The sequence below is a fragment of the Phyllobates terribilis genome, unplaced genomic scaffold, assembly GCF_046119375.1.
Source record: "Phyllobates terribilis strain yellow unplaced genomic scaffold, ASM4611937v1 Scaffold_7__3_contigs__length_470593459, whole genome shotgun sequence".
NCBI lineage: Eukaryota > Metazoa > Chordata > Amphibia > Anura > Dendrobatidae > Phyllobates > Phyllobates terribilis.
Genome location: NW_027362767.1, coordinates 108658523 through 108675764, shown reverse-complemented (window position 1 = coordinate 108675764; position 17242 = coordinate 108658523). Strand labels below are relative to the sequence as shown.

General features: G+C 40.9%; 1 protein-coding gene across 1 annotated transcript in view; it reads right to left on the bottom strand.

Moving 5' to 3' along the window:
* Positions 1-8258: 8258 nt before the first annotated feature.
* Positions 8259-17242, bottom strand: part of SCFD1 (sec1 family domain containing 1) — a 79784-nt gene continuing 70800 nt past the window's right edge. Inside the window, exons 17-25 of the mRNA XM_073639051.1 lie at positions 17033-17112; positions 16870-16932; positions 15974-16049; positions 15272-15325; positions 13214-13266; positions 12978-13011; positions 12133-12198; positions 10547-10615; positions 8259-9399 (exon numbers count right to left, since the gene is read on the bottom strand). Coding sequence (XP_073495152.1) covers positions 9376-9399; positions 10547-10615; positions 12133-12198; positions 12978-13011; positions 13214-13266; positions 15272-15325; positions 15974-16049; positions 16870-16932; positions 17033-17112 — 519 coding nt within the window. The 3' untranslated portion in view covers positions 8259-9375. The remainder of the gene's footprint in view (positions 9400-10546; positions 10616-12132; positions 12199-12977; positions 13012-13213; positions 13267-15271; positions 15326-15973; positions 16050-16869; positions 16933-17032; positions 17113-17242) is intronic.

The following is a 17242-nucleotide window of genomic DNA, read 5'->3' as shown; positions in this document are numbered from 1 at the left end:
TGGGGAACCCTGCTTTACATGACAGCCTCAATGCATAAGTCCAAACTAAGCTGTTTTACATGTTAGAAACCAAGGCTAAGAATATGCGTGGATGCAATAGACCAGTGGTGTAAGAAGACAAAACGCCACGGAACCAATACAGAGAAGAGAAGTTGCAGAGGGGACGAGATTAACCAGAACTCCAGGTCAGGTGACGTCAGAGAGGCCAGCCCAAGAGATAAAAAGAGAACGCGCAAATTGTGAGGAAAGAGACAGTAAAAGCCGCAGCAGTGCCCAGAGCGATTACCAGAAACAGAAGTGGCGTGCATCCGCCCAGCCCAGAGGTCGACGGTCAAGCCCAGGAGACCAGAGCGATGCCAGTCAAGGTCCCCAGCTCAGACGTCGACGGTCAAGCCCCAAAGACCCAAGCGACGTCAGTCAAGGTTCCTCACTCGAGTGACACCGGTCAGCAGTGCGGGACCAAGCTCTGACTGCACAGTTCTTGGATGTGCGCTTCAGCGGCAGGACGTCGCAGAAGTTCTGGAGGCACCAGATCGGGGATCTATGTTCGGGCCAGCAACCAGAGAGGACGCGTGAGACGGGCCATTACCTCCGGCAGGGACATATTGTACCGGGTGCAAGTAGAAGGAAGGCTAATAGTCAGACGGGGACCATCAAAAGCCAGAGAGGAGCAGTGAGAGTGGATAAATGCTAGCAAGGGGACAGGGCAGCGGTTTGTGACAGGACCAGAGCACTGTCAAGGCTTCCAGGGACTGCCTTCGCCTGGTATAGTCAATGACAATTTAGTTTCCCTTCTCTCCGGGAAATAATCTTGGACTGCTGGCCCCTGAATTCCAATGCATTCTTATAGTTCATTCCTCTGTGTAAATTTGTTTATTTTACTGCCTAACATTGTGAATATTGTTACCGTATTACCCATGCTTAATAACCACAATTAATGCTAGCTTGTTAAATAAAAGAAATAGACTGTTCTTCCGCCTTTGTCTCTGCTGTTGCATTCTGTTCACCTGCTTACAGGGGCGCGCAACATTTTTTTGGTTGAAGGGCCACACTGTCATACTGAACCAATCCCAAGAACCGCAAAAAAATGTAAAGGGATACTTACATGAGTACATCACCAGAACCACCTACAGTACATTAATACATAACCAGAACCAAGTACTATTTGAGGAGGATTTGGAGTTTCTGCTGCAAAAAAATCAGTGTGAACACAACCTAACTTACACTGACTTATTTGAGCAGAAAGTTGCCAAATCCTCCTTATAATCTCAAAGTTTTGAGGATTTTTAAGCTTTAACATACCCATGAAGCACATTCTTGATTGCTACATGTATACAAGATCAAAACCACACTCAGTACATGAATGTAGCACCAGAACCACCATCAGTACACGAATGATGGCAGTCTCAAGTTCGATGCAGTAGTGGATGGTGAGATATAGAGCCTGAAAGTCAAAAGTTCAAAACATTGTTACCCTTTTGCTCGTCAGTGTATATAGAATGTAGATTGGATGGGTGAGCTTTATCCACAAACTTTCTTATATTAGTGTTGCAAATTGTCTCTTCAGAGAGGAAGAGGACTAGAACTCTAGTGCCACCTATAGGAATGTCGACTCTCTAACGAGTCTTGTCACATGACTTTAAACATTTTACTCTCCGCCAGGAGAAATGTTACCCCTGGATCCCGGAATATATTACTGTTAAAATGTATGGCAGCAAAACCAGAGAACCAGCAAAACATTTGTCTAAGACCGAACTACCCTCAGCTTTCAATACTTGTTGCACCTGAAGGCTATGTGCCCACGATGCAGAAATGCTCTGGATTTTTCCTGAGCGTTTCTGCATCTCCCTGGCAGAAAAAAAGCATGCGGATTGTACATGCGTTTTTCCTGCCAGGGACATGCGGATGTGAAGCGTTCTTCACTAGCATTTCCGCATGCGGGTTGTCAAGCGATTTTAGCATCACTTGGAAAGTGCTTGACAACTTGGTCAACTATATAAATCCATGCAACTGGATTTATATAGTGTGACCGTAAAAGAATGGTAAAAAATAATTATTATACTTACCTTCTGATGGCCCCCGGTGTCCTTATCCAATCCGTCCGGTGTCCCCGATGTCTCACGGTGGTCTAAAAGGACCTTCCATGACGTAATTTAGTCATGTGACGGGTCAAGCAACCACCGACGTCAGCGGTCGCGTGACCCATCACATGACTAAATGACGTCCTGGCAGGTCCTTTTAGACCATCGCGAGCAGCCGGGGACACCGGACGGATCGCTATAAAGACCACGGGCCATCAGAAGGTAAGTATAATGTATATTTTTTATTTTATTCTTTTTTTTTACAGGTACTATGGTACCCGGGTCTGGAGGAGAGTCTCCTCTTCTACAAACCCAGGTACCATCCGCACAATGAACTGCATGATGTCCGCATGTGCACGTGTAGTCATGCGGATATTATGAGATTCAATGCAAGTCAATGGCGGCGAAAACGCAGCGATTCTGAAAAAATAATTGATAGTGCTGCGGATTTTTCCGCAATGATAATCCGCAGTGGAAATTTGTGCAGCGTGTGCACAGCACACGCGGATTATCATTGGGGAACATGGCAGACTTTCTACTAAGCGTTTTTTAAGCGTTTCTGCAGCAAAATTGCCGCTGCGGAAACGCTTAAAAAAACGCATAGTGGGCACACAGCCTAAGAAAGCAGACCTCAGTGAGCAGCTTTTACCAAGTAGGGATTAACACTCAGTCTTGACGCTCAACATCTTGGTCTCTATATCTAGGTATGTTAGCGCTTGTTCACAAGTTGCATTTTTGCTGCGGAAAAAAAAATAAAAAAATTGTAGAGCTTTAGAGTACCAGAGGTATTAACAAGATTCCAGAAATCTCAAGCTGCTTATTTTTCCCTTGCAGATTTGAACCTTTAAACTGTTTTGTTTTCAGATCTGTAGCATGTCAATTCTTTCAAATGAATGGGAAAAAAATGCACGAAAGGCAGCATCAAAAACGTGCATCTTTTACACAGCATTTTCCCTGCCGACACTATGTTTTTTGCTGCAAAAAAACTCTGCTGCAAATATTCATTGTGTGCACATAGCCTGGGACTATGTACTTCGAGACGGGATTTCAGACCGCCTTAGCGGAGTTGTATTCTGTGGAGGACAGGTTTACTAATGTATTCTATATCGGGACAGGTCAAAACGTCAAAAGCATTGCCTATCGCTTTTTGTCCCCTTACCCAGCACCACGGTGATTTATTTTGCATCAATAAAAAAACAGCATGATTAAAAATTCCAAGGTCTTCTTGTGAGTGCGGTTGATTTCCGTATATACTTGTACGTATAGTAATCATCTGCAGATCAATAGCATTAAAATCCTGCCTGGTTGCCTTATTGAAGCAGTGGCTACAGGGAGAAAATTAACCTACAGTACAGACCAAAAGTTTGGACACACCTTCTCATTTAAAGATTTTTCTGTATTTTCATGACTATGAAAATTGTACATTCACATTGAAGGCATCAAAACTATGAATTAACACATGTGGAATTATATACTTAACAAAAAAGTGTGAAACAACAGAAAATATGTCTTATATTCTAGGTTCTTCAAAGTAGCCACCTTTTGCTTTGATGACTGCTTTTCACACTCTTGGCATTCTCTTGATGAGCTTCAAGAGGTAGTCACCGGAAATGGTTTTCACTTCACAGGTGTGCCCTGTCAGGTTTAATAAGTGGGATTTCTTGCCTTATAAATGGGGTTGGGACCATCAGTTGTGTTGTGCAGAAGTCTGGTGGATACACAGCTGATAGTCCTACTGAATAGACTGTTAGAATTTGTATTATGGCAAGAAAAAAGCAGCTAAGTAAAGAAAAACGAGTGGCCATCATTACTTTAAGAAATGAAGGTCAGTAAGTCCGAAAAATTGGGAAAACTTGGAAAGTGTCCCTAAGTGCAGTTGCAAAAACCATCAAGCGCTACAAAGAAACTGGCACACATGAGGACCGCCCCAGGAAAGGAAGACCAAGAGTCACCTCTGCTTCTGAGGATAAGTTTATCCGAGTCACCAGCCTCAGAAATCGCAGGTTAACAGCAGCTCAGATTAGAGACCAGGTCAATGCCACACAGAGTTCTAGCAGCAGACACATCTCTTCAACAACTGTTAAGAGGAGACTTTGTGCAGCAGGCCTTCATGGTAAAATAGCTGCTTAGAAACCACTGCTAAGGAAAGGCAACAAGCAGAAGAGACAAGTTTGGGCTAAAGAACACAAGGAATGGACATTAGACCAGTTGAAATCTGTGCTTTGGTCTGATGAGTCCAAATTTGAGATCTCTGGTTCCAACCACCATGTCTTTGTGCGACGCAGAAAAGGTGAACAGATGGACTCTACATGCCTGGTTCCCACCGTGAAGCATGGAGGAGGAGGTGTGATGGTGTGGGGGTGCTTTGCTGGTGACACTGTTAGTGATTTATTCAAAATTGAAGGCATACTGAACCAGTATGGCTACCACAGCATCTTGCAGCGGCATGCTATTCCATCCGGTTTGCGTTTAGTTGGACCATCATTTATTTTTCAACAGGATAATGACTCCAAACACACCTCCAGGCTATTTGACCTAGATGGAGAGTGATGGGGTGCTATGCCAGATGACCTAGCCTCCACAGTCACTAGACCTGAACCCAATCGAGATGGTTTGGGGTCAGCTGGACCGCAGAGTGAAGTCAAAAGGGCCAACAAGTGCTAAGCATCTCTGGGAACTCCTTCAAGATTGTTGGAAGACCATTTCCGGTGACTACCTCTTGATGCTCATCAAGAGAATGCCTAGAGTGTGCAAAGCAGTCATCAAAGCAAAAGGTGGCTACTTTGAAGAACCTAGAATATAAGACATATTTTCAGTTGTTTCACACTTTTTTGTTAAGTATATAATTCCACATGTGTTAATTCATAGTTTTGATGCCTTCAATGTGAATGTACAATTTTCATAGTCATGAAAATACAGAAAAATCTTTAAATGAGAAGGTGTGTCCAAACTTTTGGTCTGTACTGTATATCCTCCTTATAGCAGCTCGCTTTCAGTAATAGGGAAAGAACAGGGAGTGGTTATAGAGTCACCGTGCCATTATCACTTCCCAACACTTGATTAACAGCCTGCTCTGCACACACACAATGTTAATTGTGTCAGGGAATGATTGTCAGCGCGCTCACGGACTTTTATTGTTCCCTGCAGCACCAGGATGACTGAGTGCGAGCAGCTACAGGGAAGATATCAGTTAACTTTCTCCCAGTAGCTGTTGTTACAATAAGGCAGTCAGGCAGGATTTTACCGCTAACTACCTGTACATTAACCCTATAGCTGCAGGTAAATAGAATATTTGAACAGGACAGCTTCTCTTTCAACTCCCTCGTGATCCGACATTACCAAGATCAGCCTAATACCACTCCTTATAGAATGCCCTACTAGTAATAATAAACTGCCCACAATATGTATAAACAGGTTTATTTTAGAAAACTTTTTGTTACAATGCTTGTCTGGATTTGACAACCCCTCTTGTATTAAAAGCATACAGATGCCATTTACTCGTCAGAGTAAATAACTGCTGCAATGAGCAGCAATAATTTTGGCTTACTTGGCACTATGACGTATTTTCGTTCCTTTCTTTGAATGGGTACTTTTTAAAATTGCATCTTGCAGAAACAGAGTGTTGACGCTGTAGAGATTCACTCTCTTAGGTAGGCATTAGGTAGCGTTAACACAGACAATGTGGTTTGGTACAAATAGGTGCAGTATTATTGCTTTTATGAAACTCCAAGGGATTCAAAACCAAAAACAGCCTCTTCTGGGCACAAAGTTATCACAGCAACTAAACAGTTCATTTAGCAGGGCAAATATATGTCAGTGCGGGCTCACCCAAACAGATTACAGTCCTTTCTCCAGGAGCAAACTTGACACAGAAAAGGAACGATCCTATCAGTCTCGGTATCCCCTTCAGCCTGAGCTCCAGCAGCTTCCAGCGCCAAACAGAAGTGTACACCTTTGGGCACAGTTAACACTGAACAGTCTGCAGATTTCACACGGTTCTCTGAACACACAGACTGCTCAGCTTTCCTAGCTGACCCATGCAGTCATCATTCAGAGAGAGACCTCGGCACGTCTTGCTCTCAGCTACAGCTTACATTTTGGCTGGACACTCACCAGCAGCACACTCAACTCTATCCAGCAGACTGACCCCTCTAGTAAACACAGAACCTGGTTCATAGTTAAAACAAAAAAACAACAAAAAAAACAAACAGCTAGGCAGGTGCATCTAATCCAACCCTGCAGAGCTATGATTTAATCCTGTCTTACCTGTCTCTGCTACAACGCTGATCAGTGAGATTTACAGCAGCTATATGCCGCTGGTTGTCAAGTTAGCTTAATTTTAAAAATATTGTAGTTTGTCCAGCTAGAGCAACCCATTACCTGTTACTGTACATCTAATCTGCCATAGTCACCTAAAAAGAGATTAAAAACATTTTAATGAGCTTTAAATCCTTGGGGAGTGCATTAAAACATCTACACTGTGATGAACTGTACATAGGGAAGAAATTCCACTTGCAAGGTGGATATTTTATCTAGTATGTCAATATTTTTTTATTACCTAATTTGTAAAGCTTTTCAGAAGATATTGAAAAAGGACAAATCCTCCAAACAACACTAACTGGCACCCACAGTATTTGTGAATGGGTTAAATAAGTAAGAAGAGGTGTAACAGAAAGTGTGTAGGGAAAAAAAACAGATGTTTGGACCATTTACATCCAATACCTGGAATCGGCAGCTATATTCCCCTTCCCGGTCCTAATAAACTTCAGCTGTAGAACATGAAACACTATTACAGGAACTTGTACGAGCATGAGATTTATGTTCTAAGGCAGAAAATAATGCAAATCTGTGTTTAAAAAAAAATCTTGTGGAAATAACATGAATCTCGTTAGGTTGCATAATTACATAGTTACTTAGTTCAACCATTGTAAAGACTTAGCGGCAAATCTCTGGCCAACCATTGCCACATCGACTCATAGTAGTTGGACAATTTCACTTCATCAATTATGTATCATTTAATGGTAAATTAATAATAATCCTCAATGACATTTGTAATAAGCTATGCATCTAACCATGGATTGGAATGCTTGATATTGTACAGGGGAGGGATGGACAAGGGGGTTATTTGCCCCCGGGCCAGTCCCCCATCTCATGCTCAGGGTCGGAGAGTCTAATTTACACACAAAGGAAATAAATATGTGTATAACAAAACATGTGTAATTGCAATCATTTTCTGGGAGAAATACTTCATTTTCTGGAACAATGTCACGGGTCCCAACACTTTTGGCCATGACTGTACATGCAATAAAAAAAAAAAAAAAAAAAAGATTACCTCTGAGTTTTTCTCTGTTCTCAGAAGATCGTGTCTAATTTCCTAGTCTATTTATTAATATTGTCACCCGACTTTGATCTTTTTCCAGGTCTCCTATATAAAATATAGAGTCAGAAACTAAACTAGATTTTTGCAGTAGGGTCTTACATAGGGGATTCTAGAGGGGTAATATATTTGCATTTCATATTTTCCAAATTAATTGCCAAGCAAGATTAGATATGCGTCCAGCCTAAAAAATGAATTAAAGAACCATGAAGCGTGCATCTGTTGTTCCATGGTATCAGCACATCTCAGCGTTCATTAGAATTCTCCCTTTTAAAATATTTTATCCTACAAAAGACTTTTAAACGGTTCCCCAAAAATATAATAAAATGGCCCTCGCCACATAATTCAAATGACAGCTTGTCCTAGTCACGTGTCAGGAAGGACTACAGTCTGAAGAAACACTGCTTCAGAGACCTGTGTCTCAACTCTCAGAAGACGAGTATCGTAAGCACACATATTAGAGCTGCCAGAAGAAGTGTGTGATGGGAGAAGAAATCTTCTCGGCTGAGCACGGAAGACTGAGGCTGGAGGAAAAAATTATTTCTGCTCAGTCAGCAGCGGAGATTAATTTCTTCTCCTATCACACACTTCTCCCACAGGTCCTGTATTCTTGCTTGCGATATTGGACGTCTGTCAGTTGAGACATAGGTCTCAGGAATAGTGTTTATTTAGACTGCAGGCCGTTCTGACATGGGACTAGGACGAGTTGCTGTTTGTATTATGTGACAGGGGCCATTTTATTACATTCTTGGGAACAGCTTTAAGAATACAAATTTCAGAGACTACATTTACACATCAACTTAGTTTTGCTTTTCTTTATTTTTTTTCTAGTAGACATAGTATAAAAAAGAAAATAAATGGCAGTAACCAAATCATTATTCATTTTTTTTTTTTTTTAACTTTCCCTCCATTTGTATAGTATACATCAGGTGAAAGGTGGTGCAAGTATTTCTCTCACTAGCCCATTTTATTGGTAAATTATCAGCTCTGTTGCCATCCATTGTTATATCACCTGACACATTCTGTGGAAGTCAGTCTCTCTGTACAGGGCTGAGACTCGTATCAAGGCTTCCAAAGAAATTAGCAGAAAGACCTACTTCCATTTCACACAGATGATGCTAGAGGATTTGGATAGTCTATGCTTTTCTAAATGCCCCCACCCCCAGTTCACATTTAATAAAAGTTGACGGAACGCAAAAAATTTGGCCACCAATCTAATGTATATGGAGTCTCCCAACTCTCCCCGTCAGGGAAGATGAGTATCAAGAGGTTGGATGGAATTCAGGCCCAATCCTTTTATTCTTCAGGCAGATGAGTCCTCTTCCCACAGAGAACACACAAATAAGAACATGATTACATTGGGCCTAGTGTCCCTGTGTATGGGGGAGTCGTTTGGTTGACAGCAATCTAATGTGTATACCTAGCTTAAGTCTACCTTCATTTTTTTTATTATTATTATTATCCATATTAGATAGATAGGGTGCTCCCAAAGTGACCATTTTGTGATTTGCATTACACTCTTCAAGGTGTCTATGTCACAATTTTTGCCGTTTTGCCCTAGAGTCCTGTTGCAGTTAAATATATGGACTCTAAACATAAATTATGCTTTATAAAATTATACATTTTTTGTTTTATTTGGAAATGATCTCTGTGGACAGAGATTGTATTAATGCGTTAATACAGAGGCTGGACACCTCCAACATATTTAAATAAATGGAGTTGGTATAAAACCCGGCAAGTCATATGTGTAGAATACAATAGACGTCTCTGGGGAGTAGTTTCACCGTTCTTCCACACTTGCAGACCCTGGTGTCGGTGATGGATTAACAGAACAGTACAAGTATGGGCCATATCTTTAGTCTCTGGGGTGTAGTTCACAGACACCACAGTGGACTGTAATGGGACCACTGTCGCCTCTTACTTTTGTCCAAGCTGAGACAACTGGAAGTGGAAAAAGGAAAAAAAATGATCAAATTAATCAAAAGTAGCATTGTATGTGCTATAAAGAGGAAGACATGTAATGAAAAATCAGTACTGAGGGATTAAATATTAACACATGTAAGATGATAGCGCAGAGAACGGGATGAACAATTACTTATTCTGTCTGAGCAGTCAACTTCAACTAGATGTTCTGGAGATTCCCACTGTTTCAGCCTTTATTCTTAGAGGCCACATAGCGACGTGTGCGGGGAAGAATGTAATAAAAACTTTCTTTCTTTACTTAGTGGATAGGAATACAGCTCACTTTAATATAAAGTATTGTGCATTACAAATTAAAGGTCTTACTTGTATCATAAGAAATATGCGCTCACTTGTTCTAAGCCCATTGTACATATACCCCATGGTGTATTCTGCGGGTCTCTATGGGGCGCCTGCGTTGTCCACAGTTTTAGGGCTGCTTTGATGTCCGCCATTGAGGGATAACTGCTTTAGCACAATATACTGTATGAATGTACCAGAACCAATTCCCGAAATGGCATAGTACTAATTGGCCAAAGTGGTCACAATACACATTTGCCACTATGCCAAATCAAAATAACAAGGCAATGTGACAAGGGTTAGCGACGAAGGGAATTGGAGAGGCAAGAGAACCAACTTACTATTCACTCTCTCTAGGAAACAGACCCTCTAGATGACCCTACCTGGCCGCGGAGGTTTGCACCCTAGATAAGCCCGCAAGATAGGTGCCTCCGTCAGTATTTCAGTCTTCCAGATTTATTGATTTTTTGGGTAGTCTAAATAAAGTTAAACTTTAATGTATACATTTTTGTTGGACTCTCGTGGTTGGTACAACATAGTCTCGTATGCCTTATTTTGAGGTATAATGGACAAATGAAGGCTGAAGAGACACTTTTGAAGAATGGCGTTCTATGGATCCACTTAGCGGGTATGACGGGGGCTTTAATTGGCGCACATACTAAAGGTAAACTATAAAAAACGTGATGTGAACAGACCCTAACCAAGCGACCTTCAATAACTACAGTTAGCAAGACAGCGTCATCTCTTACTGAAGGTTATTCTTCAGGTCATACTTGTGAAGGCTTGAGAAGCTGTCTTAGGACTGGGAGGGGGGCACTTATTAAATTACCTGCTTAACAAACTGTGCAGCATTGAAGAGCTCGGTGCAGCCATAGAGAATGTGCTTTGCTTGTTTGGTCTGGGAAGACAACGCAGGAAGAAAGAAAGTTTTACAAACACATGAAATTCAAGGGCGGAAATATGGAAGAAAGAAACAGCAGAGGTCTTACATGTACAAAAGTACGGGGACACACCACGCCTCACACTGAATTCAGGTGTCCCATTCAGTCCCAGTAACACAGATGTATAAACTCTAGCCCATCTGCCTTTACTAAAATTTGTGAAAGAAAGAAAGCTCTCTGATACCAGTGTGGTCCTGTAATAGGACGCCACAGTGTAATAAACATGGCCTTGGTTTAAATAGCCGAGCAGCCTAATACAAGCCTTACATCACCAAGCACAATGCCTTACATCACCAAACACAATGTCAAGTGAGTTGTATAAAGCAGCCAACACTGGACTGTGGAGCAGGGGAAGCATGTTCACTGCAGTGATGAATCACACTTCTCTATCTAGCATCTGATACATGAATCGGAGTTTAGCAAATGCAAGGAAAACGTTACCTGTCTTGTGAGGAATGTTAATGTTAATACTATGGGGTTGTTATTCAAGAGTTACCCTAGACAAAGTCTAAGAGGTGTATTGTTTAGGTGTCCCAATTTTTTAATCCACTCTCGGTCAAAGGGTAGAACAGAAAATAAATATATTAGGATTAGCAAAAGAATGATCCTGTGAAGTGTTCTGTAGAGCGGACCATGTAAATAAATTCTATGCAGCAGTCCGCAAAGGAAAGACAGACTCTAGCAACCGGCAGGAAGATCCAAGAACAAAGCAAAATCAGAGCCAGATGCCGGCTATGAAATCTATTTTCATGGGAAAGAGTGTCTGCATGTCAATCAGCCAAAGTATCTGCTTCAGAAGGAGCATCCAAGAAAAGGTTAGAAAGGAAAAAAAAGACAGGGAAAGAATAGTTAAAATGCAGGAGAATATCCGGGGAAAGATAAAGAGGTACAGCAGAATATAGTGGTCAAACAAGGGATAGTAAATACAAAAAATAATACACAGAAAAAGAAATGAAGAATATTGTGAAGTAATAAACAGAATGTGAGAAAACTGAGGAATACAAAAAGAAATCCATATCTACAATTCACAGACCAACGACCACAAAGTTAAAGGGGTATTCCCATCTCCAAGATCCCTTATCCCAATATGTGCTAGGAGTAATAATAAAATATTAGCAAATACCTCCAATTAGAAATGTAGTAAAGTAGTTCTTATTAGCTGTGTCGCTTACCCCATGTGCAGAGCATTGTAGTAGCTTAGGTACGACCACTCATATAATGACAGCTAGTTGTTAGTGGTCATAACCATGGATACCTAAGCTACTGCAATGCCCTGCACATGGGATAAGCGACGTAGCAAATCAGAAGAACTATACTACATTTCTAACTGGAGGGATTTGCTAATATTATTACACCTACAACATATTGGGATAGAATCTCTGAGATGGGAATAGCTCTTTAAAAGCATGAAAACAACAAACGTAGGTCAGTTATCCAGAAAAAAACAAAACAAAAGCAGAGGATCTCAAGTTACCTTTATGTAGTCCACTAGGTTCTGATACTCAATGTAGTTTCCGCCTCCAACCACAAATACAATGGCCTGCAGAAAACACAATTTATTCTTATAAATTACTTTAAAAAAATGCGACACCTCTAATGACATTGATGTAGCACCCATTAGAATAAACACCGATTTATCACATTGCTATATGTGCATTATGGTAGAAATTATCCAGTAACATAAATGGCTGTTGCATTTGGGCCTCTAGTATGGGATGGTGGCATTACTGATCAGTGGGCTCAGGTATGTAAAAAGTGTTTTTTTTTAAGTTATGGCAAGTGATGGCCTAAAGCTAGTACCAAACGGATCTCCACTGATAACAAAAAGCGCCTGTACTGTGCATGAGGAGCAGTACCAGCAGATTGCCTAGGGCACTGCGCAGGGTGAAATCCAGAAGGAGACGCTGTGTTCCATAAACACCACTAATAAATCAGAAAGAAAAATAGTCTCATATTTCATGGGCTGCAAATGTTCCCTAAGTATTGGGCAGCTTCTGCCTGTTTTATTGTAGAGGACTAATTCTTGTAGTTTTGTCCTGGCACACCGCTGCAGAACGCTGAAAAGTTAGCCGATACATTTTTATCTCCCTGACACATGAATAGACTTTTGTGGGGTAGGAGAATAAATAAGTGCAGCTAGGAAATGTAATAAGAAATAGCACTTACCACCAAACTAAAAAAAAACCCCAAACATCTTATTTTCCTTGGCTAAATGCAAAGATGCTAAAACATTAAACTATAGAATGGGGGTGGTTAGTAATCTATTCAACACCGAAAACTTTTTACATTTACATATGACCCCGCAGTCATTATACTTACCTCCTGAAAGGGATTTTTGTTCCTTGGTATAGAACTATTTTAACAGAAAAAAAAAAATTGTTTGGTCAATTTAAGGCAATTTTTCCAAGAAAACACAATTATAATGTAACATTATTTCATTTCAAAGTTATTTCATTTTCAAAAGAAAAAAAAAAGAAAAAAACGGAACACAAAAACAATACAGAACATCAATAGTTTAGATGACAGTCGGCAAAAGGTGTTTATAAACTCATCACCTGTCATTTCCACGCAGCATCTTGGGGTCAAAGTATCTGTAATCATCCGTTTCCTGCAGGAGGAAATCCCATTACCACAATTTAGTGCACAAAAAACAGCAACAAAAAAGCATAAAACTGAAATTGTGGAATTACTCATCTTTGTCCTATGAATCACTATTACCTATCAATCTGTATAAGATTGGAAGACTACATAAAAAAAGATAATGAATAATGTGAATTATGATGTGCTGGAGAATATGCTGGTATTATAGAAAAATACAACCTTCATGCAAATGGCCATATTAAGGGGATTGTCCGGTACCTATAAAGCCGTTTAGAAATATTAATCTTTAAGCCCTAACCACTTTTGCAATTTGCTTTATGATAAAATTCTCTACTAATCCACCTATACTGGTAATCCCTATATCTGTTTTTACTTTACTTTCTGTGACTTTTGAGTCTCAAATAGGACATCACAGGAGGATAGCCCTGTAGTCACTTCTTGACAGCTTCCCCTGAAACGGGACGTCTTCCCAAATCAATTGTGGTGATGGTGATGGAGGCAGGGAGGGGTGACTGCAACTTATTTTACCGCCGTCACCCTTATATCAACACCACCTCGTTCACTGAAATGAAACGTCATCAGGTGGTGGAGATAGAAGCAGGGTGAGTGACAGCCGTAAAGCTCTCTGATGACGAACTGTTTCAGTGAATGAGGTGGCAGTAAAAGAAGCTGCGGTGACAATAGTGTGGCAGTAGGAACTGAAGGTGCGGGGTGGCGATGACAAAAGAATTGCGGTGGTGGCGAAAGTGATGCTTCTATCACCATCATCACGATTGATTTTGGGCGCCATCAAGGGACGGTGCTGGCAGTAGCTGTGGTAAGTGACAGCACTGCCCCCTGATAAAGTTCTGTTTCGAGGGGTACAGGGAGGGGGTGATAGAACCTGCAGGGAAGTGACTGCAAGGCCATCCTCCTGTGATGTCCCATTTAAGATTCCCCTAAAATGAAACGTCACAGGAAATAAAGTACAAAAACAGATATAGGGATTAAATGTATAGGGGGAATGGTAAAGAATTTTAAAATAAAGCAAAATTACAAAAGTGATTATGGCTTAAAGATAGATATTTATACAGGGAATTTAAAGATCTGTCTCACATTTGCCAAATATGGTTAAGACCAATTGATATTTATGGACAACTAAAATTCCATTATTAACTGTGCAAGTAAACTGCATAAAAACAAAGACACGAAAACAAGGTGTTTAATATTTTTCTGGGAAATCAAGAAATGCAATTCTTATCCAAAAGTAAAAAGGTAGAACTAAGGAGTCATCAACATCTTGCAGCGTTCTAGAACGCCAAAACACATTTTCCACACATGAGAGACCCACAAGGAATGAAATCATGAACTATAAAAGCGTCAAGATAATAAATCAAGAAATTGGAAGCTATGTAATGTTATCTCAAGGTTTCGCCTGTAAAATGTTAGCTCAGTTCCGCAACCAAACCTCTTGATTTTTGGGTTTCCTACATTAGCAGTTAGTGGAGGGATCTGGAGCATAATGATCCAGAGCATCATAAGCTCCGCACAGAAAACAGTCAAAGCTGTGACTGGAAACGGGCCGGGCATTTACATGGAGATGAAACTTTGTATACAAACACATGGCCTCCAGAGCAATCAGTTTACGAGTGCTGGCAAGTCCATCGACTTTAGGAAGGGCGTCCGGCTGAGGCCATCGTTCTTTCCAGAACACATGCACCAGTTTTTTTTTCCCCTCTCTATTTTTACTTGCGCTGAGAGCAAATAAAATAAAACTGCCAATAACAAAAAACACAAACATATAAAGAGGAAAATAAAAACAACTGGTAGGAACAGAGCGATCCAGGATTAAATATATTTATTATGGTACTTTACAGAAGGAAAATCTGCAACTCATAATACAAGAGGTCAATTGCTACATTGAAAATGACTCCCGACATGAAAGAAATCACCTGCCGAGCAGCAAATACGGTGACAGCCGCAGCATGACCTACAGGAGTGTGCAACCCCAAAGGAAAGTAAGTCTTTCTTACCGGATTGGATTTCATTTCCATTAGACTATCAAGGACTCGAGTGACTGGCAAGTTCTATAAAGAGAAGAATAGACAAGACGTACTTCTTAATGTGAGGAATAAGGGGACATACCATTGGTTTATTTTGTTTGAGCTGTATGAGAATTAGGCAGAAGAAGCACAATGGACTAAAAACTACTAACTGGACTTTCCTGGTCACAGAGGCCTCTGGCTACAACTCCTGACATCTTCCAGCTGCCATTCTAAGAGTAGACACATTTACTATGGGCTCAGTGGGAGATGTGACAGAAAGTCCTGTGCCCAGTGTTTGTATCAAATGTCTAAACACATTCACAAAGCTTCTTGTTTTGAGCAGCCAAAGCAAACAGGATGGGGGAACTGGGCAGGATGGGAATGTAACTTGATTAACCCATGACGGGAACATGGAAATGTTCAACTCTACAGCACAGAAGTGTGCGCCGATACCTCTTCTTCCAACTAATTAGCATTGACCTACATGAAGACTTCTTCAAGACTGGACCACTGTGTGGTTCGGGTCCTCACAGTACAAGGACTCCAACGCTGATCTTCTGCACTCACTCATCGTATTTTATTTTTATAGGCAGCTCGATTACACTCACATCAGCTACCAGTAGCAGGTGGGATGCCAAGTCTGCTGATTTTACACTTGTCAAAATAAATCTGCTTCTTTAGGCTGTTTACCTGCTGCTTTAGAACCAAGTTTTTCACCCCTTCCATCACAAACTGTGACCCCGTATTCATAACTCTGGAGAGCAGCCTGGAAGCAGAAAAAAAGAAGGGTACAAGATGGTGCTAGTTACTACTCACTGGTCTGACTGCAAAGAAGGGGTCATTGTACCTAAACAAACAGCGTGTAGCTTCCAAAGCTTCAGTGGTCTGTGTGGCGTCTTACATTATTATGTGGAGGGCAAGATGGAGAACAAGAGACTCTCTGTGGCAGAAGAGACTCTCTGTGGCAGAAGAGACTCTCTGTGGCAGAAGAGACTCTCTGTGGCAGAAGAGACTCTCTGTGGCAGAAGAGGCTCTCTGTGGCAGAAGAGGCTCTCTGTGGCAGAAGAGGCTCTCTGTGGCAGAAGAGGCTCTCTGTGGCAGAAGAGGCTCTCTGTGTACTACTTGTAAAATCCAGCCTGTTTGGTGAAAGTACTGCCATCAATAAAAATAGTTCAAAATACATTGGAATTTTAATTGACTATATGTACAATGTCATTACATGATGAAGTTAGGAGAGTTGTGATTGATCATCTCGACTGTGTGCTGGACTGGACATTACAACTACTGGATTTCTTGGTGGGCTCGTTTGGCTGGGACCATGCACCAGAATTGGGGAGAAACTAGAACTGAACTCATGTAAATGTGCAATGGTACAAGACTACTAGGAGGGCCAGGGCCTAATGTCAAACAGGTCAAGGGTGAAACATTACAATGTATAATGCTACAAAAACACACTAAACCTCAGCGTACTCTACACACCACCAATAAAGAGCAAGAATTTCTAAAGTATTGAGCAATGGGTTTAATTTTTGCCAAAAAAAGAAAAAATATCTTTTAATGAGTAGAAACTTTTAACTAATCCTTACCCTTTGGATTTAGTAGAACCAATCCCATAGTTTGCTGGTGCAGCTGCCATCTTGGCAAAAGCCCTACACAAATAAATGCAGACATTTCAATATCAGAGGAGTCTTAGGTTTGCTGACATCCGTTTGACGAGTAATAGAATATAAGATGCACCAATTCCCTTACTTCCATTGTTTGATGTAGTTTAGTGGGGCCAAGCTACAACCAGCATCTTCCAAGGCTTTCTTATACTGATCAAGATCAAACTGTGGGAGATAAAAAATGTATTATATACATTATTATAAAAAAATTACCTATTTACCTACTATTGTCAGAAACTAAGAAGAGTACAGTGTCTGCAGAGGTGACAGGAGGGAGGAGAGGGCTCATCAGGCA